Raw genomic sequence first — 21,883 nt, forward strand, 5'->3', positions numbered from 1 at the left:
CGGAGGCCAACGGGCGCGCGGGATGTGACGAGCCGCGCTTCCGGGCCCGGCGGGGCGCGTCACGGCGGGGCGGGCACGGCGGCGGCTGCGGGCTGCTGGGGGACGGCGGCCGCGGGGTGATGGGGTACGGCGGCCGCGGGGTGCTGGGGTACGGCGGCCGCGGGGTGATGGGGGACGGCGGCTGCGGGAGTGATGGGGTACGGCGGCCGCGGGAGTGATGGGGGACGGCGGCCGCGGGGTGACGGGGTACGGTGGCTGCGAGGTGATGGGGTACGGCGGCCGCGGGGTGATGGGGGACGGCGGCTGCGGGGTGATGGGGTACGGCGGCTGCGGGGTGATGGGGGACGGCGGCCGCGGGGTGATGGGGGACGGCGGCCGCGGGGTGATGGGGGACGGCGGCCGCGGGGTGATGGGGGACGGCGGCTGCGGGGTGATGGGGTACGGCGGCTGCGGGGTGATGGGGGACGGCGGCCGCGGGGTGATGGGAGACGGCGGCTGCGGGCTGCTGGGGGACGGCGGCCGCGGGGTGATGGGGTACGGCGGCCGCGGGGTGATGGGGGACGGCGGCCGCGGGGTGATGGGGGACGGCGGCTGCGGGAGTGATGGGGGACGGCGGCTGCGGGGTGATGGGGGACGGCGGCCGCGGGGTGATGGGAGACGGCGGCTGCGGGCTGCTGGGGGACGGCGGCCGCGGGGTGATGGGGTACGGCGGCCGCGGGGTGATGGGGGACGGCGGCCGCGGGGTGATGGGGGACGGCGGCTGCGGGAGTGATGGGGGACGGCGGCTGCGGGGTGATGGGGGACGGCGGCTGCGGGAGTGATGGGGTACGGCGGCTGCGGGAGTGATGGGGTACGGCGGCTGCAGGAGTGATGTGGTACGGCGGGTTCAGTCCGCGGGTTCGGGGGACTGATGGGGTACGGCGGCTGCGGGGTGCTGGGGTACGGCGGCTTGGGGAAGGGGGATCTCGAACTCGGCGAGAGCTCTGCGAGAGCTCGGACGGGGGCAGAGCGGTGGGCCCGTGGCGGGTGTCGGGGCGGTCACTGGCGGGTCTTCCCGACGGGCTCAGTACTCAGGCGCTGTCCCGTCCGCTGGAAGCAGTAGCGATGCCGGAGAGCAGGTCCGTGTTTGACGCCGCTCAGGACCCCGAGCTCCTGCACGGGCTGACCCTTGTCACCGGAGTTGCTGTGGATGCGGGTGCTGCCCAGCTGGCACCTGCGAGCCACGGTGCGTGGGGCTCCGCGGGAACGTTGGGGGGGAAGTTATTTGACTAAGCTCGTGTCCACACAGATTTGGTGTTCTGTCCCCAACTCAGCTTGGGTGATCACCCCGGAGCTTGGCCAAGGGAGCTGCCTGGTGGGTGGGTAAATGGGCTTTCTTTTGGTGACACCCCAAGGTCCCCAAAGCTCCTTCAACCATAGGTTTCTTTGGCTTGGCTGAGGAGGGACCGAGCAGGCTCCACTCTTTGCGGTGCAGCCGCAGGGCTGTCTGTGTAGAGCCCTTCCTTGTGCTTCCAGAGAAACCTGCAGCAGCCAGCTGTGAGGAGAAGGCCCATGGGGTCTCCGAGGTGCCAGAGAGGATGTGTTGCTTGACCTGCGGGCAGGTGTTTGGGAGCCGGGAGGAGCAGGTGAGAAGGACTGAGCAGTGTGGAGTGAGGCTGGCATGATTGGTGGGATCCTGCTGTGCATGGTGCAGCCCAGTGCTGTTTGCCCACTGTTTGCTCATGACCTATTGGGATCTGGCACTTAAACCTTGTATGTTATCAGTTAAAGGTATTATTTACTGGAAGTAAAGGGTAAGTGTAGCACAAGCCTGTACTTGTTGAGGTTAACTGTTTCATGGGTAACTCCTTAATATACTGTGATTTTCCAATCAGGACTGCTGAAGGAGCCCGGCATCAGTTTAATCCTTGGGGTCTGTCACCTCATGCCCTTTGGTGGTGATGGCTTTCGTGGACCACCAAGATGCTGCCAGCTCATACTCCTTTTCTCCACAGACTGAGCACTACCGTCTTGACTGGCACCGCTTCAACCTGAAGCAGCGACTCCTGGGGCGCCAGACACTGCCTGTAGAGGTGTTTGAGGAGAAAACCCGCACAGGTTAGGAGATGGACTGTCTGCATTGGAGCCCAGGGGCTGTCAGCAACCTCACTGGGGTTCTTCTGTACAGGGGTGAAGTCCTCTGCTAGCACATGTTTTCCTTTATTCTTTCCCTGTGAGGTCTTCTCAGGACCCAGCACTGCTCCTGAGCTGTTAGGATTTGTTATAGGCAGAAGGGGGTGTTTTAACTGAACCCCTGCCTAAGCATGTCTGGGGATCCAGAGCTCCCAACTCCTATCTCCCCAGGTCACAGCCTGTTTGTGATATATAGGGTTATTTGAAAGAACATTTCTGGGGTCATGGGCACTCTGCAAGTGCCCTTGATGTCACCTACAGAGTTTCGGGGAGGCTGTTTAATAATCCTGGCTTTGTTTCACTGCATCTTTTCCTTGCAGGTGATGTTTCCAGCATCTCAGGATCCGACTCTGATAGCTCTGATGTGAGCAGTGATTCAGAGTTGCTGCCCTCTGTCAGTGACACTCCCCCAACACCCCAGATTCCCCGCTCCCACAAAGTGCTATTCCGCAATGCAAAGGGCCAGCTCATCTCTGCGTACCGCTGCGTGCTGGTCACTGGGAAGGCAAGTCACAGCCCAGCTTTTTGGGAGAGGGAGTCCAGAAAAGGTGGGTGGCACTCAGGTGTGGATGTCTCTCTGACAGTCTCCAACCTCCTGTGATAGGAAGGGTGGACTCTGGTGCCAGGTCAGAGCCCCAGATTTGTTGGCGGCCTGTTATTTGGCTCTGGGGTGCTCCCAGAAACCTGTTTCCAGTGCTAGCAGAGAGGCTGGTCTCTGTCCTGGGGACAGCAAGAGGTAAAGAGGTAATGCCATGGGTGCTAGCAAGGGTGTCTGTGTATCAGGGTGACATTGAGGAGCCGGTGGAGCTGACAGCATCACTGCAGAACCTCAGTGCAAGCACATGCTGGGTTGTGCTGATGATGGGTGGCGGGCACTTCGCAGGAGCAGTGTTCCGGGGGTGAGTACAGGGGGACAGCGGGATTGTCCCTCTGGGCACAGCCAGCTGGAGCTGCTTTCGCATGTTAATGCCACACACACTAAGCTCTGTTGCTTGTGCCTGCCCCTCTGCACAGCCTGCAGGTACAGGAGCACAAGACCTTTCACCGCTACACGGTGCGAGCACGGCGGGGCACAGCCCAGGGCCTGCGGGATGCCCAGACCCCAGGGTCAGCACCCAGATCGGCGGGGGCCTCCCTGCGCCGCTACAACGAGGCCGCGCTGCTCAAGGTGAGGATGCGCCACAGAACTGGGCTCCTGGCAGGGAGAGTGCTCCTGGCTGCCTCTGGCAGGTGGTACCACACTGCTGCTGGAGAGCATGGCAGGGGTGGTGGGCTCTGGAAAAGGGGCAGGGCCCAACTGAGGTTACTCTCTTCTGGATTTGTCCCTGCTCCGGAGCTACGTTTGCCCACATAGTGTGCTCAGAATCCCATAAAGCTTCTCCTTTCTCCCCAGGATATTCAGGACCTCCTGGCAGCCTGGGCACAGCACCTGAGCGAAGCTCAGCGCATCTTCCTCCGGGCCCCTCGTCACAACCGTGCGCTGCTCTTCGGTGGCAGGAACCCACCCCTCACCCGAGGGGACCCTCGCATCTGCCACATTCCCCTCAGCACCCGCAGGGCCACCCTGCGAGAGGTGCTGCGAGTCCACGCCATGCTGGCCAGCCTGCAGGTGTACGGTGAGTTGGACCAGTCCAACTCTCCTTGTGGGTCGGGGCAGGTAGGGTGACGTGGTCCCTTGTACATTAGGGGATGCTGCCCTATGGGGTGGAGGTGCTAGCTCTTCAGCCCTCAGTCCCTGGAGACATGGGGTGCTCCCTGTCCTCAGGCAATGACGGGAGCACCCTTGTTGCCCAGGGAAGGACACACCTCTGGAGGACATCACTGGGTCCCCCCGGAAGGTCTGGCAGAAGAGGCAGCAAAAGGCAGAGGTGGATTCCCTTCAGAAGGACACAACTGGTGAGTTGAACCACGGAGAGAGACTGAGCAAGCAGGAAGGTCCTGATGTTATGGCATGGGCCAGATTTGCAGCTTCAGAGTGCGGCTGGACAGGAGAAAAACAGGGTGTTCTTGGCTGAGAGCCCCCAGTGATTAGTTCTGTGTGTGGAGCCTTAGCCCCAGTCTTATCACCCCCCCTCAGCCCCAGAGAAGGAGGAGGAAGAGGAGGAAGAAAGCCCTACAGGAGAACTGGAGACTGTAGAAGTGACACTGGGGACCTTGGACCTCCGAGAGTTTGAAGTGATGCCCAAGCGAAACCGCAAAAGGAGGAAGAAGAGGGACAAGAAGGTGGAGAAAGGTGAGGGGAAGAACTGTCAGGGGCAGTGTAAGAAGGCCATGGCTGGGATGCAGGCTCACTCTGACCCTCTTCCTCACCTGTTGCCTGTGCAGGGCCTTGTGCTAAAGAGACTGGATACCAGTGTGGGCAGCCTGACTTGGAGCCAGTGACAGAGCTTCACGGGGAGGCTGAGGCTGGGCTCCTTCTCTGGAGCAACAGAGGTAAGTGTGTTTGTTGGATGCTTGCCCCATTTACTGGTGGCTTTTCAGTGGGGTGAAGAGCACATTGTCATGTAGATGCCCAGAACAGCTGTGTCTGACAAGTCTTTAGTGCAGTCAGGTGCCTTTGAGTGAGCTGTGTGTTTGGAGCCAAGGAGGCCAGGCAGCACTTGGCTAAGCCAGGTGTGTTGGGGGGATTAGAGTGGGTCTTACTTCAGGAGACTTGTTTGCTGACAACAGTGCCTAGCAATGCCATAGCACGTGGCCACAGACTCTGAAGGTGCTGGAGATCCTGCAGTGCCCAAATCCAGCTAACAAGCTGATGCCTTGTGTCTGTTCCCTAGTCAGACCAGAGTGCTGCTCTGCCCAGACTGCCCATCGGACACCCCTCCTGTTCTTCCCTCACAGGAGACCCTCAGACCCAGCTCTGTGATGCTCTGTTCACTGCCTGCAAGACAGGGGATGTGCAGACACTGCGGCACCTCCTGGGTGTGCCAGAGAATGGGGGCCTGCCAGGGCCCAGTGAGGATGGGGAGTCTCTGGATGTGGCCCGCTCCCTGCTGAACCAGCCCGTGGACGAGCACGGCTGCACCCTGCTCCACGTGGCAGCACAGGCTGGCAGGGCTGAGGCTGTGTGTCTGCTGTTGGAGGCAGGGGCAGACCCTGCCCTCAGGTATGGCTGCAGGGCACCAGTGGTTCACAACCCCTGCAGTGGGAGTCTTGCAACTCACTCCTGTCTCAGCCACAGGAAACTGGTGCCACTCTTGTCCTGGGACAGCCAGTATTGGTCTCTGTAACCCGGGATGTCTTGGGTTTTTGGGGGAGGCGTAGGACCTGAACCACCCTCCTCTCTGCCTGCCTGGTCTGGCATGGAAGCAGGTGGGCAGTGCCCCAAAGTGCACCCAGGTATATTGGTAGGCAGTTCCTAGGGCCAGGATGAGACAAAAGCCACATGCAGGGGCTTTGACAGGCAAGAAAAACTTGGAGGATTTGGAGGACTCTGGTATTAGATTAAGGAACTTTCCCCTCCTTGGCTGTGATACTGTGGTCTGCAGTACACACTGCTCATCTCTGGGGGGTCTATGGGCTCACAACCCAGTGGGATGCAGACAGTAAGATGGCAGTGTGAGCGAGCTGGTCTCCCTCATCTCACAGGGACAGGCAGGAGAGGACCCCATACTGCGTCTCTGCTGACAGACGGACCCGCAATGCCTTCCGCAAGTTCATGGTGGAGCATCCAGACAAATACGACTACAGCCGTGCCAAGGTGGGTGCCTGCCCCCTGCCCTCCCTGGAAGGGGGACCCCAGGGCAAAGCTCTCCTTTCCCACTTGTGCATTGCCCCAGGCTCAGTGGGAGATGCTGTCTGCCCTCAGGTGCCCGGGCCCCTGACACAGGAGATGGAGGCCAAGAAACTGGAGAAGAAGCGGGCACAGAAAGCCCAGCGGAAGCAACGGGAGCAAGCACAGCAGGAGGAGCAGCACCGCTGGGAGCAGGAGCAGGAAAAGAAGAAGTGGTTTGCAGCTCTGTCTGACAGGGAGAAGGTGAGGATTGTGAAGGGGATCCAACCCAGATAGGGCAGTGCTGATGTGGTGGGCTCTAGGCACAGCAGCTCCCAGGGGCTGAGCTGTCTCTCTTCCCAGAGGGCACTGGCTGCTGAGCGGAGGTTGGCTGCACAGCTGCAGGACACCAGCACGACTCTTGCCAACATCAGGTAACCATTCCAGCAGCATGGCTCTGAAGACAAATTCTCCCATGTCAGTACAGTTGTTCCCTACCCTTTCTTGCTCCAGTTCTCGTTTCCAGTCCAAAGCTATTCCTGACCACTCAATTCCCAGTAGTGCTTGTGTAAAAGTTTCCTCCCTCTCTTGCCCTGCTCCCCTAAAATACTTTGCTCAGGATGACTAGGTCCACTTGCAGCCAGATCTACAGCAAGCCAATGCCCCAGCCACTCCTGTTTACTTTCCTCTGCCACCCCACCAGGTTTGTTGGCAGCCAACACTCCTCATGCTTATCTGGGCAGGGTTTTAAAACCTTTATAGGGCCAAGCCCCCCTACATGTTCATTCTGCCTCAAAATACCTCACATCACATTCCAACAGAGCATCTCCCCCAGGGAATATGGACTGGCCACACCATTGGGTGAGCACATCAGCCCCGTGAGACTAGAGGAGCCCCAGCTCCCTTGTGCTGCTGGTGGCTTGTGTCACAGTCCAGGCAGAGAATCATTTCCTTTTCTGACTCTTTTGCAAGTGTCCCCTTTGCTCAGGGCCAGCTCTGCTCTTTCCTGCAGCCGCTGCTGGCTTTGTGGAGAGTCCCTGTTGGGACGGATCCCTTTCCACTACCTCGACTTCTCCTTCTGTTCCACGACCTGCCTGCAAACCCACCGCCGGTCCCAGGCTGGCCGCACCTAACGCTGGAGGCTGCTGCCACCTGCCAAGGACCAGTGTGGTGGGGACATGGCTGAGCACTGGCCGTGCAGCAAGGGAGAACCTGCAGCAGGGAGCAGCAATGAACCTGGAGCAGCAGTGGTCCGAGGGACTGAGCTGGCCATATCACTCTCCAGGAAAGCTCTGGCAAGGCTCTGGGCATGAATATCACTCTGGGTGGAGACTCTAGCAAAGTTAATAACAGATGTGTCCATGCACTAGTGTGAGAGGCTGGGACTAGTCCATGTACTAGTGTGGTGGCCTGGCTTCAGCCAGGGGTCCTGCTGCCAGCTTTTCTCATGGCTACCTCATAGGTTGCTATCTGTAGGTGTAAGGACAGATCCTGACACATACAGACCGTGCAGCCCCGAGCTACCTGCAGCCACGCCTATGGACACCATCAAGGCTGTGCTTTTACCTCTCCTCTCCTGGCTGCCACCAGCATCTCAGCCATCATGTTAGCAACTACTTCCTCCGCCTGCATTGTCAATAAAGAGGTGCCTTGACCCCCTGGCCATGGGGGAATCAGCATGGTCACTGGAACTATTTGGGATGAGTGTGGCATTGACATGTAAATCAAGCTCAAGCCTGGGTCCTTTACTCATTAGCACGGGCCCTGCGTGTCCCCAGAGGTCTGTGCCAGGACCTGTACCACTTTCCTTAGCCCCTGTGCTTCATCAGCCCCCTGCCATCTCCCCAGCCCCAGTGAGAGGCAAGGCTGGTGCCCAGCAGTGTTTAATCTGTGGCCGTGGTGCTGCAGCCAAGTGTCCTGTTGTAAAGGGGTCGGTCAAGGAAGAGCAAGAGAGGAGTGGGAGGTGCCCCTTCTAGCTCCAGCACTGTAATGTTGTTGGGGCGGCCAGCGTGCAGCACCGAGCCAGGCACAAAGAGGGTCTGCTGGGGCCCACGACAGGTCCAGTACCGGCCCAAGTTGAAGCCATTTATCCACAGCAGTCCCTGGAAGATGATGAAGATGGGAATGAGCTGTGTCCTGGTCCACTCTTACCCCTTTTCCAGTTATGCATTGGCTTACCTTGCTCCAACCTGGGAACTTCACAAAGGTGTCCCAGGCAATGCCAGGTGTCTCAAAGGTCCCAGTGTAGAAGGCTGGCCCCACTTGGCCCTCACTGCTTGATTTTGGCAGAGCAGCGTGAGGCCAGCCCTGTTGGACTGCGGTGTCTATGGCCAGGGGATAGATCAGCCAGTTGCTGAGAGGCCTGGAGTTCAAGGAGAGGTTTCCCAGCAAGCCCTGAGATGGAACAGGAGAGGAAATGAAGCAGCAGTATATGCCACAGTCAGGACACTCGGCAACCCCAGGGTGTGTCCCCCTGGCAGCAGTGAAGGTGGGATGGGATCTCCTCCAAGGAGTGAAGGGCCCTGGCAGCTGTGGCAGCATAAGTAGGAGAGGAGTGCTAGTCTCTAAGCCCTGTCTGGGAGGTTTGAGAGGAACCAGGGAGCAGGACTGGGATTAGCCCCACCAAGGCTGGACTCTATCTCAGGTGGCAGTAGAGAGGGGCTGTTTGGTCTCATGGGTTGCCTGGCCATCCCCTCTGGAGCCTCAGGGCCCTCTCCCCTTACCTTGAAGTCACTGGCATTGGCCCCGAAGCTGATCCTGCCCATGTTCTCCATGAGTATGTCCAGGGTGTCCCCCGCTCTGCCCGTTACATGCAGTGGTGTCTGCCCGTCCCGTTCCAGCGTTCCCTGGTACTCCTAAAGCCACAAAGTCAGTGCTGCTGGCCCATGTTCAGATCCCACTACCCCCAACACTGCCAGCAAGCACACAGCATCCTGCTGCCAGTCCGCCAGAGCCAGGGCTGCTCTCTGCCCTGAGGGGAGACAAATTTGGGCCCAAGAGCCACCCCGCAAAGGCTCAGTATGGCTTTTAGCACACTGGCTATCCCCAAGACCCTGGCATGGCACAGCCCCACTGCCAGCAGGTCCCACAGCCCTCTGGAGCACTGTCCCAGGGACTGGTGTCCTCCCACAGCCTCACCTTCTGCAGCATCACGTAGCCACGGTCACAGATGCTGTGGGGAGGAGCACCCAGTGTGGCTGGGTCTGGGACATCCCAGGGCAGCTGTGTGTGGTACAGCACAAAGCCATGGACCTGCAGGACACGGTGCAGTGGCACAGGAAGGAAATAGAGCTGGAAATGAGCTCTGCTCCTCTGCCCCAGAGCCAGGGCCAGGCAGACAGGAGCATCTCCTCAAGTGTCCACCACTACACCCAGCCTCTCACCTGTTTTAGGGCCTCAAAGGTGAGAGGGAACTGGCTCTGGATGGGCCCAGAGGGGCACAGCACATCCAAGACATCCAGGAGGTCAGCATGCTGCAGAGAGGGATGGGTGCTGGGCAGTTGAAGTGCCACCATGGGGCAGTGCAGCCTTCGGGACAGGCACTCACCTTCCGCAGGGCCACCCAGCCATAGGCATACTTGGGGGTGGCAGGTGGCATCGGACCAACTGGCAGGGGCTGGAACTGAATGGCAGACTGTCAGCTGCCCCATGGCAAGCAGGGAGATGTCCCTTGCCCTGCTGGTACACAAACAGCAGTGCCCAGTACTGCCCCCTCATTCCTGCCAGGTTTGTTACCTTGCTGATGACCGTGCGAATGGCAAACAGCTTCTCGGTGGGGTCTCCTGCCTCCGAGAGGGGGGCATCATAGTCATAGCTGGTGGTCACTGGTTTGTACTGGCCCTTGTAGTCAGCACCTGGCCACGGAAGTGGTGTGAGCTGGAGGAAGGGGCTGTGGCACAGCCCAGGGCAGGAAACCCAGCCCCAGGCTGGCTGCAGTGCAATGTGGGGGGCATGACCCAGAACTGTGAGCCCCTGCATAGGCACAAAAGGAGTCCCCAGGAGAAGACAAGCTTGGGTTCCAGGGCCCTTGGCTATGTGTCAACCTGTCCCATAGGACAGAACAAGACCCTGAAGCAGGGTTCTCAGGGATGGCCAAGGAAAGTCCCCCAGCCTTGCAGTGTGCCCCTCCCTTCTTAGACCAAGGCTCTACTCACCGCTCCAGTAGGCAAAATTCGTCCCTCCATGGAACATGTACCTGTGATACACCCCAGAGAGCCTGGTCAGCAACCCCACAGACCCAGCAGGGGCTCACCAGGCACTGCCCCTCCCCTCCAGCACCCACAGTCCCTGCTGGCCTGATCCCAGTGGGATGAAGGCAAGAGGTGATGCCCACTCCCCTGGTGGCTGTGCCCTCTGCCAGCTGACTACTTACATGTTGATGTTGGCTCCCAACTGCAGCATGTCCTCCAGCCCCTGGGCCACCCACGCTGCGCTGGTGCTGGCATGTGCCTCGCCCCAGTAGTCCAGCCAACCCGTGTAGTACTCAGAGTTTACCTGGAGGACAAAGAGACTGTCACCTGCAGCCTGGGCCCAGCACCCCTTCTTGCCTCACTGTCTGGAGCCTCTGCCTCCCCCAAACCGTCGTGGGTCATTCCCCCACAGCATCCAGGCCAAGCTCACCAGGGGCCCCTTGGGTTCCACGCGGCGCTGTGCACCAAATGCCTCTGTGACATTGGATCCTGTGGAGGTAGAGAGAGGGAGGTTTGAGCAGGACAGAGAAGGGACCCACATGCTCTCTCTCCTCCTCCTCCTCCTTCATAGGGATACCTGGCCCAAAGTCGACGGTGGCGTAGAGCCCCTGCAGCGTGCCACAGCGCAGCTCCTCCGCTCGCGTGCTGTCGGTGGTGAAGAGCAGCACCTCGCTGCCCAGCAGTGCCCGAAAGGAGCCCAGCAGGTGCCGTAGGTATCCAGAGTCACAGGCATAGTAGCTCCCATATTCATTTTCTACCTGCAAGCAGCGCAGGGACTGGTATGCAGTATGCACATGGCAGGGCTGCAGACAGGTCCCACTGCCCACTGGGATGAGCACCAACCTCCCCCCTTCCCCCTGGACATCATCAGATGTCTTGACAACCCCCAGGGGGGTCCTGAGTATGACTTTCCAGTCCCACCGTGAGCTCCAGTTCTGTCAGTGTCCCTCAAACCACAGCTGTGGTGATGGCAGGTACCTCAGATTCCCAGCTCTTGGACTTAAATCTATGTCCAGAAGTTGGGAGAGATTTATCTGAGCTTTGCTGGGTAAGGTCATTGTGTAGGGGATACTGGTGGCTTTTTGGGGCACATCCAAAGACAACCCAGAGCAGGGCACAGGGCTGGGCCTCACAGCACCTCACCTGCACACTGATGACGTTCCCTCCCTGGTGGTACAGGCGTGGCTTGATCTTGGGCAGCAGGACATGGAGCCAGGAGTCCACAGCTGCCAGGTAGACTGGAGGCACAGAGGCAGGGCAGGAGCTGGCTGCAGCATCCACCTCAGCCCACCTGCAGCCAGCCTGCCAGGAGGAAGACACAGCAGAATGGGGCAGGGTGAAGTGTGATGGGGAAGTGGAGATGGAGTACAAACTATGGGGCTCTCAAAGGATGGAAAAGATGATGGGAAAGACCACAGAGGCACAGCTGGCAGATGTGTGGAGACAATGCCAGGACTGGCACCAGGCTGTAAGGATATGGTGGCCAGAGCCATGTGCTGATTCTCACCAGGGTCAGAAGTGCGCAGGATGATGTCTGGTTTCCATAGCAGCCAGGCAGGCAAGCCACCCTGGAGAAACATACACAGCAGAGAGGGAGGCAGAGAAACTGCTTAGCAGCCTGGGCCTGCACACGGCTGAAATCGGCCAGTGCAATGCTAGTGCTTGGCACCAGCACGGCCTGTGGCCTGTGGGGCAGCAGCCTGGCACAGCAGGCACAGCACTGGAGTCAGCGTGACAGCCAGAAGGGCCAACCCTGCTGTGCCCTTCCCAGAGCACCCTCTGTGCCAGGCCAGGGGCCGGGGCTCACCATCTCCCACTCTGCACAGATGTAGGGCCCTGGCCGCAGGATCACCAGAAGTCCCAGCTCAGCTGTCAGGTCTAGAAAGGCTTCCACATCCCGGTTCCCAGTGAAGTCATAAACTCCTGGCAGTGTCTCATGGTAGTTCCAGGGGACATAGCTGTAGTGAGAGGGGAGATCAGCATGCAGGGGCTAAGGACACCCCAGCATGACAGGGAACCATCCCACCAGCTGGTCCCTCTGCTTCTGGGAGCTGGCCTGCAGCCTGAGCTGAGTATGGCAACTCGGGCTGGACTGGAACTAGACCACACTCATGCTTGTGTCTGGCCGGGGTGAGCAGGGCGGGGGGTCACAGCCAAGTGCAAGTGTTGGACCTTGCTCCCTGTGGTCAGACAACACCCCTGTCTCTGTTCCTACTGATCCCAGAAGCCCCGTGGTGGCTGTGGGCTATGCACCATCAGGGCTGTGGCCATGGCTTACACCTGCACAGTGCTGAGCCCGCTCATGTACATCTTGAGCAGCCGGTCCCTCCAGGCAGGGCGTGGGACACGGGCATAGTGGATGCTGCCCGAGATGTAGCGGAAAGGGGCACCGTCCTTGCGGAAGCAGTTGTGTTCGTAATCCAGCTGGAAGGAGCGTGCCAAAGGGGAAGCCTGCAGGTAAAGGGAAGAGCTGGAGGCCTTCAGAACCTCCCCGAGCCCAGCTGCCCCCTCCTGTGCTTCCTGGGACAGACAGTGATGGGGCTGGTTCTTGGAGAAGCCCTCGCCCGAAGTGGGTGCCAAACTGTCCTGGGAGAGCAGGAGGGAGGAGCTGAGCCTCCCCGCTAATCAAACACCCGGCGGCTGAGCTGGTGGCATTTGTGGGGACGGTGCTGCTGGGGTGGCAGGGAGCAGGCAAGGAGCTGGGAATGCAAGCTGGGACATTGTGGCAGGACACGGGCTGCTGCAGGAGGGAGCTATCGCCCGACGAGCAGGGAGACGCACCGGGAAGGCAGATTCGGAACGCGTCCCACCCGCTCCTTCACAGCTCAGGCCTATGCGCTTCCCCAGACTTTCCACCCTTGTTTGCTGACCTGCGTGTGCAGGAGCCCCGCTGCCAGCAGCAGGGCGAGGGCCGGCAGTCCCATGCTCGCCGGGCGCTCGGCAGGCCCGGGATGGGGGACGGGGCTGGACGTGGCCACCACCATCACATGAGCCGGGAAGGCTCTCGGCCAGCGCTTCCTTCTCCCGCTCCCAAGAGCGGCCAGCTGGAACAGCTGGGGCGGGACCATGGGAAAGGGGTGGGCGGCTCCGACCCTCCGCGTCCGGCCAGCCGCATCAGCCCCCGCAAAGCCCACCCCAGCGGGGATGCAGGCGGCACAACGCCGCCCGAGCCAGCTCCGGCCGGCGGGCACACCTGTGGTGCCCAGCGGGGTGGGGGTGACAGTCAAGGTGAGGGGACAAGGAGCCTCCTGAAAGTGTCTCCGCTTTCCTTCCATTGAACTCAGCCCGCTGGTTCCATCAGAGGTGGGCATGGAAAGCTCGGCTGTAGCTCTGATCGGAGGGCTGCTGCGGCTGCTGCTGGTGAGGGAAAGGAAAACGTCCCCGAGGCGAGGGCTCGAGCTGGTGGCAGAGCTGGTGACAGGGCTGTGGGGAGGTGCTGCAGGGCAGGACGCGCCGCCGCAAGGAGGAGGGGCCGCGGCGGCCCCGGGCAGCGGGAGGCGGCGGCGCCCCGCCCGCGGGTGACGCGGCGGTGACTCGCGGTGACGCGGCACCGGGCGATGACGCGGACGGGCGATGGGGCAGACGCTGTGCGTCTGCTCCCGCGGCACCGTCAGCCTGGGGGGAGCGCGGTACCTCCTGCTCCACCGCCTGGCAGAGGGGTGCGCGGCGGGCTGCGGCGCGGGGGGCTCGGGCGGGGGGTCCCCGTGCTCCGGCGGGGATGCTCGAGCAAGGAGGGGTCCTCGGGCCGGGGCCGTGCTCGGGCGTGGGGGGATGCTTGGGCGTGCTTGTGTATGCGGGATGCTCGGGCATGGAGGTGCGCGGGCCTGGGAGTGCTTGTACGGGAGCTCGGGCACGGGGATGCTTGTGCATGGGAGATGATTTGGCATTGGGGTGATGCTCAGGAGTGGGAGATGCTTAGGCATGGGGGATGGTTGTGCATGAGGACATGCTTGGGCATGGGGTGACGGGCACGGGATGTTCAGGCAGGGTGGGGAGATGCTTGAGGTCAGATCAGCTTGGGGAAGTACTTGGGCTTGGCGAGGGATGATGCTTCAGCGTAAGGGGTGCTTGTGCATGACAGATGATTCTCCTGATGAGTGACTGGGGGGGTTGGTCATTCTCAGAAGTGGGTGCTTAGAGCCATGGGAATGGGGACAATTGAGCCAGTGGGGTTTTTCATACAGAGAGGGAATGCTTTGGGTTCCTCACAGGTGCCTGCAAGACGGAGAGATACACATACGTGGGGAATTCCTGCCGCCCTCTGTCCTCCTCCCCTGGGTGCCCGTAGATGAGACTGGGCACAGGGCCCCAGCATGGATGTCACAGCCCTCAGCCCATGCTATTCTTGACTCCTTGCAGGGGTTTCAGCTATGTGGACCTGGTGGAGGGGCTGCGGGATGGGCGCTTCTACGCCCTGAAGCGCATCCTGTGCCACGACAAGGAAGACCGCCAGGCTGCCCTGCACGAGGTGGAGATGCACGGCCTCTTCGACCACCCCAACATCCTGCGCCTGGTGGCCCATTGCATGGTGGAGAAGGGCACCAAGCACGAAGCCTGGCTTCTCCTGCCCTATGTGAAGGTGAGGGGGGCTTTCCTGGCTGCCCTGCCACCCCAGGAGCAGCAGTGGTGACCAGCTGCTTGTATTTGCCAGGGGGGAACCCTCTGGAGAGAGGTGGAAGCACTGCGAGAGAAAGGCACCTTCATGCCAGAGCAGCGGATCCTCCTCATCCTCCATGGGATCTGCCGTGGGCTGCAAGCCATCCACAGCAAGGGCTATGCACACAGGTGAGGGGGTGGCAGCACTGGCTGGGGGGATTGGCAGGGGCCCCAGTGGGCATTCAGTGATGTCCATTCCCACAGGGACCTCAAGCCCACCAATGTGCTGCTGGATGAGGATGACCAGCCTGTGCTAATGGACCTGGGCTCCATGAACAAAGCTCGCATCCAAGTCAACAGCTCTCGGGAGGCCATGGCTGTGCAGGTGGGTGGCCTGGGATGTCACCCCATGAGCCTGTCCCTACCCCAGTCCCTTCATCCCCATCCTCTTTGCAGGACTGGGCTGCCCAGCGCTGCACCATCTCCTACCGTGCTCCTGAGCTCTTCACAGTGCCGAGCCAGTGTGTCATAGATGAGCGTACGGATATCTGGGTAAGGATCCAGCCCTCTGGCCTCCCCCATCCCACTGCCACAGGGCTGCACTGACACCACCACGCTCCAGTCCTTAGGCTGTGTGCTGTACTGCATGATGTTTGGAGAGGGCCCCTATGATGCCATCTTCCAGAAGGGTGACAGTGTGGCTCTGGCGGTTCAGAACCCCCTCACGTTGCCTTCCACAACCAGGTGAGGGGCTGGGGAGGGTGACCCCATTCTTGGGTGGCCCCCTGTCCTGTGCACCGCATGGGTCCTCCCCTCGCCGTCTTTCTTCCAGATACTCACCTGCCTTGCAACGCCTGCTCTTCTCCATGATGACAGTGAACCCCCAGGAGAGACCCAGCATAAATGAAATCCTACACCAACTGGAAGGGCTGCAGCCGGCACCAGCAGGACAGGACACCACACAGATCTGAGCCCATCTCCTTCCAGTGGTGACACGTCGTGAGGCTGAATCAGGGGAAAAGCAGCTACCCTAATCCCTGCTGCCCTGCAGACCTGTTGCAGAGGGGATTGATGCCCTGGAGGAGAGCTGCTGCTCTGTGCTGGAGGTGTGTTGGATTTGGAGTGTTCTGTACCCTGGATGCTGCTGCCTGGGCCTTGGTCTGTGCCCCTGAGCTGTGGAGATGTGATCTGCTGCTAAACATGGGTCCCTTGCCACCTTCCCTGGGGGTGGTAGAAGGGGATGTTGTGGGACCCCTCCTGGGCATGGGAGCCACTGTCCTGCAGCCCTGTGCCCCAGGAAGGTTGCTGCTGCCCGGAGCAGAGCTGCGGGCCGGATTACGGTGCTGTGCTGGAGGGAGGCAGAGGGAGTGCCCACTCTGCCATTGCTCTTGGCACCGTTGTTGCCTTGTGTTTGAAGTAAAGTACATTCTTGCAGAGCTGTGGCTGTGTCTCTATCTGCAGGGAGGGTTTCTGCCGGGGCATGGGAAGAGCAGGGCACACTGTTTGGGTTAAGCAGGCAAGCGTTGCTGGAGGTGAAGGGCAGCAGAGGCCAGCTGGGGCAGCATAGCCAGAGCATTAGCAGTAAGCAGGGAAAGTTAATCCCTGGCCCCAGAACACTCCTATTGGGAGCTAACACAACTGTGCAGCTGGAGCCAGACACTGCTGCTCAGAGCCTCTGGAGCTGGGCACTGCAGGACAGGGATCAGCAGAGGCAGGCAGGCAGTGGCAGCAGAACAGGCAGAACTTCTCTGCTATCCGTGAAGAGGGAGGTTGATGCCCAGACTGGAAAGCTGCCAGACCTTGGGAGGCAGGGGCAGCAGCTCTGCTCTGGTGGGGATATGCAGAGCATGGGGACAGCACAATCACCCCAGCACTGAGGACACCCCCAGCCCAGGGGGGAGCCTTGGCTGGTGGGGCTCACTGGGGCTCCAGCAGGTGCTGCTGACTGAGAGGGGGTAAAAAACGAGATGCAGACAAACAGTTTCACAGGGAGCATTCCCCTCCTTTAATCCTCTCACCGCACACAGCAGTACAGCAGTCGCAGGGGTTCGTGCCATGCTGGGTGCCATTGCAGGGTGCACCTACTGCACCAGAGAGCCCGGCATACTCCTTGCCCTGCATGCTGACCACAGGGGCAGGGCTGCCATATTGCTCTCACTGCTTCAACCACTATCTTTCCAGGCGAGCCCACCTACCCCTGGGCTGCACATGAGGAGAATACCCAAAAGCTGCCATTCTTGCTCAGACTAAATCTGCTCTCCTGAGCTCCAGGATACAACACAGGGCCATATATCACATAAGGAAGCGGTACACACCCCTGGCTGGAACAACGAATGAGGTGGGATGTGTGCCATGGCACCAGGGACTAGACCCCAGGGCTCTTACCTGCACAAGTAGCAAGCTGGAGCTGGAGTAGAGCACTGGGAGGAAGCATAGCAGCACCAGTAGCAGGGCTGAAGCACTCACCACACACCTGACCTGGCAAGAAACCGATACAGCTGGGAGGATACTGGGACACACGGAGACTGAAACGGTTTATTGCAAAGGGTTTGCAGGTAACACAGGGAAGGAGCGTGGTCCTTTGTTGGCTGAGGCTTCTCTACTCCTCACCCTCTTCTTCATCCTCATAGGAGTCCAGGCCCACTTCCTCATAATCCTTCTCCAGAGCGGCCATGTCTTCCCGTGCCTCGGAGAACTCCCCTTCCTCCATGCCCTCACCCACGTACCAGTGCACGAAGGCGCGCTTGGCGTACATCAGGTCAAACTTGTGGTCCAGGCGAGCCCAGGCCTCAGCGATGGCCGTGGTGTTGCTCAGCATGCAGACGGCGCGCTGCACCTTGGCCAGGTCCCCCCCTGGCACCACCGTGGGTGGCTGGTAGTTGATGCCCACCTTGAAGCCCGTGGGGCACCAGTCCACAAACTGGATGCTGCGTTTGGTCTTGATGGTGGCGATGGCGGCGTTGACGTCCTTGGGTACCACGTCCCCGCGGTACAGCAGGCAGCAAGCCATGTACTTGCCATGGCGAGGGTCACACTTCACCATCTGGTTCGCCGGCTCGAAGCAGGAGTTGGTGATTTCGGCTACCGACAGCTGCTCATGATAAGCCTTCTCTGCGGAGATGACAGGGGCATAGGTGGCCAGGGGGAAGTGAATGCGAGGGTAGGGCACCAGGTTGGTCTGGAACTCGGTCAGATCCACATTCAGGGCTCCATCAAACCGTAGTGATGCTGTGATGGATGAGACAATCTGACTGATGAGTCTGTTCAAGTTGGTGTAGGTTGGGCGCTCAATGTCCAGGTTCCGGCGGCAGATGTCATAGATGGCCTCATTGTCCACCATGAAAGCACAGTCTGAGTGCTCCAGTGTAGTGTGGGTGGTGAGAATGGAGTTGTAGGGTTCTACCACAGCGGTGGAGACTTGTGGTGCCGGGTAGATGGAGAATTCCAGCTTGGACTTCTTGCCGTAATCAACAGAGAGTCGCTCCATCAACAGGGAGGTGAATCCAGAGCCAGTGCCACCTCCAAAACTGTGAAACACCAGGAATCCCTGGAGGCCTGTGCACTGGTCAGCCTGTGGAGAGAGATGAGGAGGGATTGTTCTTAGATACATGTCTTTGTGACTGTCTGGCTGTCCACAAGTCCCTTCAGGCCCTGCTGTATTCCTGCCCTAGTCAGCTGCATATCCCACCCAGGGCGCAGCACAGCTTGCAGTGTGTTCTGAGCCCCAGCAGGAGGCTGGACCCCAGTCCAGGGAGACACATCCCCTCTCTGCAGTCACTTACCAGCTTACGGATCCTGTCCAGCACTTGATCAATAATCTCTTTGCCGATGGTGTAGTGCCCACGGGCGTAGTTGTTGGCAGCATCTTCCTTGCCAGTAATCAGCTGCTCGGGGTGGAAGAGCTGCCGGTAGACACCTCCCCGAACCTCATCTAGGAGAGAACAGGGGCAGGTTGAGCCCAGGGGAGGCTGTTGGTTTGAGGCGGCCGCCAAGCAGACACGTGGGTGCTAGCAGCCATCCCTCACCTTGGCTCCGCCTGCCCGTCGCATGGCCAAGGACCCACACGTCAGCAAAGCCAACACCAGCATCAGGTTTCTCTGGCATGAGGAGGTGGCTGCCACCTCCCTGCGCAGCTCAGCTTCTCCCACCCTTCAGGAGCTGCCTGCCCACAGCTCAGCAGGAGCTGCCGTGCCGGTTGGGCTGGTTTCTCTGTGCACATGTGGTACAAGCACTTCTGACTCTAGGACACTTCAAGAACAAAAGCAGGTGCTCACGTTTGTGGCTTCTCCTGGGGTAAAAAAAGGGCCCTCGGGGTCGAACCCAGTGCAGGATATTGTCAGAAGACCACGAGCACCAGCTGCCTGCTACCCACCCCTGGGGCACCTCAGGCCGTAAGAATTCCAGGGAGCAACGGGTTGTTCCCTAAAATAATGGCCATTATCACTGCCCAATTAGCGTGCACTCACCAATCACTGTGGGCTCCAGGTCCACGAAGATGGCCCGTGGGACATGCTTCCCAGCTCCAGTCTCACAGAAGAAGGTGGTGAAGGAGTCATCCCCTCCGCCGATGGTTTTGTCGCTGGGCATCTGCCCGTCGGGCTGGATGCCGTGCTCCAGGCAGTACAGCTCCCAGCAGGTGTTGCCCATCTGGACGCCGGCCTGGCCGACGTGGACGGAGATGCACTCGCGCTGGGGAGGGGAGGCAGGGTCAGATCCTGGCACAGTTCTGTCCTGCCTGCTCTCCAGGGAGGGGTCTAGCTGGTGCCAGTGCCACACAGTCACCCACACTGGACCTGCTCTGGTCAGTGGTCCCAGAGCACATTTTCCTTTGGGTGACCTCCTGCATCACCCTGAGGGACTCCCCATAGCTGGGATCCATGCACAGGCACCATTCTGGATCAAGAACCAGCCTTGGCATCCCTCTTGCCCTGCGCTCACTGGGGACCACCTGCTCAATGGACTTTGGCTGGGCCTGTCCTCCAGCAGTAAGAGGAGCAGAGCCTGGACCACCTACTCTGCCAGGGTCCCTGGCAGCCTCAGCCCCTTTCCCATGCAAGAGCAGTCCAGTGAGGAGCTGAGCTGACATGTACACACATTTAACCCATGAGGGGCAATCAGCATGGGCAAACCCCTCTGCCCATGAGGGGTCAGAGACAGATAAGCAGTATTGTGGAGTCAGTGGCCTTGGGGACACAAGGGTGGTAGGTGGCAGCCAGGTACGGGCTGGCAATGAAGACCAACAGTTTCTGAGGCAACACAGATTCCCTGAGCTACACAGTCCCAGCCCTGTGCTGCAAAGCCCGTGTTGGCAGAAGTGCTCAGGAGCAGGCTGTGAGCTGGAGATGTGTCTCATGCACTCCATTCAGGAGGTGCAGGCCTGTTCCACTACTCCAGCATCCCTTCTCTGCTGTCCCTGGCATCCCGCCTCTGCTAGTCCTAGCATCCCTGTTTCACTGCTCCCGGCATCCCTGCCTCCCTGAGCAGGACACCCCGACTCAGCCTCGAGGTCCTGCAGCAATTCACTCCTGCATTCCCCGACCGCACAGTGTCCTTAGCCGCGATGGTGTCCGTGCCCCGGTCCAGCGCCCGGGTAGGACAAGGTCTCCTTCTATCTGCGGGAGGGCCGAGAGCAGCCCCAGGCACAGAGAGGAAGGGAGGGCAGCTGGGGGCCCGGTCAGCGCTGCGGCGGGCAGAGCGCTGCGCTGCGCCTTCTGGCACGGCCCCGGCCCACTCCTGAGCCGCTAAATATAGACAGCTCCGGCCCCGGGCGGGAACACGGCCACTGCCCGCTGCGGAGAGCGTCCCCAGCCCGCTCCGCCGCTGCCAGACGCCCGCGGGACGACACCGAAGGGACGGGACCCCCACACCCGTTCCCGGTCGCCAACCCCGCCGGGGCGCCCGCTGCCGCGGGGAGAGCCCCGCCGAACGCCCAGCTCCGGCCCCCGGTGCCCGGCGGGCGCGTCCACCCTGCGCAGCTGTCCCCGTCCATCCGCGGCCACCGCTCCGCGCCGGAGAGGTCACCCCGCGATCCCAGCGCCTCCCCGGTGCCGGCGGCGGCGGGCAGGGGGGCAGGCGCCCCAGCGCCGGTGGCGGCGGGGCTTAGGGGCACAGGGCGGTGGGGGCACGGCCGCCCCCGGGCAGGGGCCGCGAGGGCTGCCCAAGGTCACGGTGGGGAAGGAGAGGGCGCGCCGCGACAGCTCCGCCGGGCACGGTGCTGCGGGGCGACTGCCGGGGGGCTGCCGGGCGCCCTCCCCGCCGCCGTGCCCTCCTCCCGGCCCGCACTCACCATGTTGCGGCGGGTGGTGCGGGCTGTCCCGGCGGCTCGGTGCGGCGGGGCTCGGCGCGGAGGGGCTCGGCGCGGAGCTGCGGCTGCTGCAATCCCCGCCGCAGCGCTCTCTTATAGGGGGGAGGGGCTTGGTGCCGCCCCGCCCCCTTATTTGGGTACCTTTGCATGCGGGGAGGGGGTACCCCCTTCGGGGGCCGCGGGAGCCTGGCCGGGTCCTCTCGTCTGCGGAGGAGCCCCGAGGTGGGGGGCACGAAGCTGCTCCCCCTTCTCTGCCGGGAGGAAGGTGGGGGCATCGGTCCAGGCTGTGGGCAGGAGGCCTGGGGACCAGCCTCAGGGGTGACAGGCAGTGCTGAGCCACCAGCACCGGAGACAGAGCAGGTAGAACAGTCCCTAACCTGTTCTGCTACCAGCTCCCCCACGGGTGTGGGGAGACCCCGAGTCCACCTGTGCCTCTAGAACAGGAGATAGGAGGAGAAACACGATAGAGACACATATCAGATTCTGGAGCCCACTTTGTCCCCGAAACCTCCCTTTGCCATTGATGCTCTGGGAGGCTCCAGCCAAGGTTTGCCCTTCTCTCCCGGTGGGGACAAACAGGCAGTACTGCACAACCCTGTGAGCCTGCAGATCTGCATGACAAATCTGGGCTGCCAAAAAAGGGTCATTGAAGCCTGCTTGCTGTTAATAACTTGTGACTACATTCAGAGCAGCAGCTCTGTTTGAGCCCTGGCCAGTGCAGCCACCCCTGCCAAGGCTAGGGCTGATCCTGCTACTGAGGATGCCTGGACCTTCAGCCTTGAATGCTGCCTTAGCAGGGAGAGGGCTCTGTCTTTAATGTCAGTACCTAGGGTCACACAGCTACCCCTCCCTGGCCATGGGGATGGATGGGCCTCTGCTGCTCGGCAGCATGCCAGGAGACACTACTGGGTC

General features: G+C 60.9%; 4 protein-coding genes across 4 annotated transcripts in view; 2 read left to right on the plus strand and 2 right to left on the minus strand.

The window, feature by feature from the left end:
* The first annotated feature begins 661 nt into the window (after positions 1-661).
* Positions 662-7,572, plus strand: ANKZF1 (ankyrin repeat and zinc finger peptidyl tRNA hydrolase 1). The gene is made up of 16 exons (XM_077784979.1): positions 662-703; positions 1,100-1,225; positions 1,516-1,625; positions 1,995-2,097; positions 2,493-2,677; positions 2,956-3,071; positions 3,187-3,340; positions 3,566-3,788; positions 3,967-4,068; positions 4,250-4,405; positions 4,498-4,605; positions 5,011-5,275; positions 5,758-5,869; positions 5,978-6,145; positions 6,245-6,315; positions 6,894-7,572. The coding sequence occupies exons 2-16, from the start codon at positions 1,105-1,107 to the stop codon at positions 7,012-7,014; spliced, it is 2,115 nt and encodes a 704-aa protein (XP_077641105.1). The 5' UTR covers positions 662-703; positions 1,100-1,104; the 3' UTR covers positions 7,015-7,572.
* Positions 7,573-7,605: 33 nt separating this feature from the next.
* On the minus strand, positions 7,606-13,195 carry GLB1L (galactosidase beta 1 like). The gene is made up of 16 exons (XM_021526257.2): positions 12,942-13,195; positions 12,350-12,522; positions 11,879-12,029; positions 11,579-11,639; positions 11,215-11,309; positions 10,649-10,829; positions 10,502-10,560; positions 10,254-10,375; positions 10,036-10,076; positions 9,617-9,735; positions 9,429-9,503; positions 9,265-9,354; positions 9,020-9,133; positions 8,605-8,736; positions 8,060-8,275; positions 7,606-7,983 (listed from the first exon to the last, which is right to left on the minus strand). Exons 1-16 carry the CDS (start codon positions 13,137-13,139, stop codon positions 7,765-7,767), a joined length of 2,046 nt encoding a protein of 681 aa, XP_021381932.2. The 5' UTR covers positions 13,140-13,195; the 3' UTR covers positions 7,606-7,764.
* Positions 13,196-13,616: 421 nt separating this feature from the next.
* Positions 13,617-16,103, plus strand: STK16 (serine/threonine kinase 16). The gene is made up of 7 exons (XM_021526258.3): positions 13,617-13,730; positions 14,431-14,650; positions 14,723-14,856; positions 14,932-15,052; positions 15,124-15,219; positions 15,290-15,411; positions 15,500-16,103. The coding sequence occupies exons 1-7, from the start codon at positions 13,645-13,647 to the stop codon at positions 15,636-15,638; spliced, it is 918 nt and encodes a 305-aa protein (XP_021381933.1). The 5' UTR covers positions 13,617-13,644; the 3' UTR covers positions 15,639-16,103.
* A 545-nt stretch (positions 16,104-16,648) lies between these two features.
* Positions 16,649-21,883, minus strand: part of LOC110468386 (tubulin alpha-5 chain) — an 85,034-nt gene continuing 79,799 nt past the window's right edge. The window contains exons 2-5 of the mRNA XM_021526303.2: positions 20,954-21,015; positions 19,134-19,356; positions 18,450-18,598; positions 16,649-18,238 (exon numbers count right to left, since the gene is read on the minus strand). Coding sequence (XP_021381978.2) covers positions 17,267-18,238; positions 18,450-18,598; positions 19,134-19,356; positions 20,954-20,956 — 1,347 coding nt within the window. The 5' untranslated portion in view covers positions 20,957-21,015 and the 3' untranslated portion in view covers positions 16,649-17,266. The remainder of the gene's footprint in view (positions 18,239-18,449; positions 18,599-19,133; positions 19,357-20,953; positions 21,016-21,883) is intronic.

Source organism: Lonchura striata, chromosome 8 (assembly GCF_046129695.1).
Source record: "Lonchura striata isolate bLonStr1 chromosome 8, bLonStr1.mat, whole genome shotgun sequence".
In the NCBI taxonomy this organism is placed as follows: domain Eukaryota; kingdom Metazoa; phylum Chordata; class Aves; order Passeriformes; family Estrildidae; genus Lonchura; species Lonchura striata.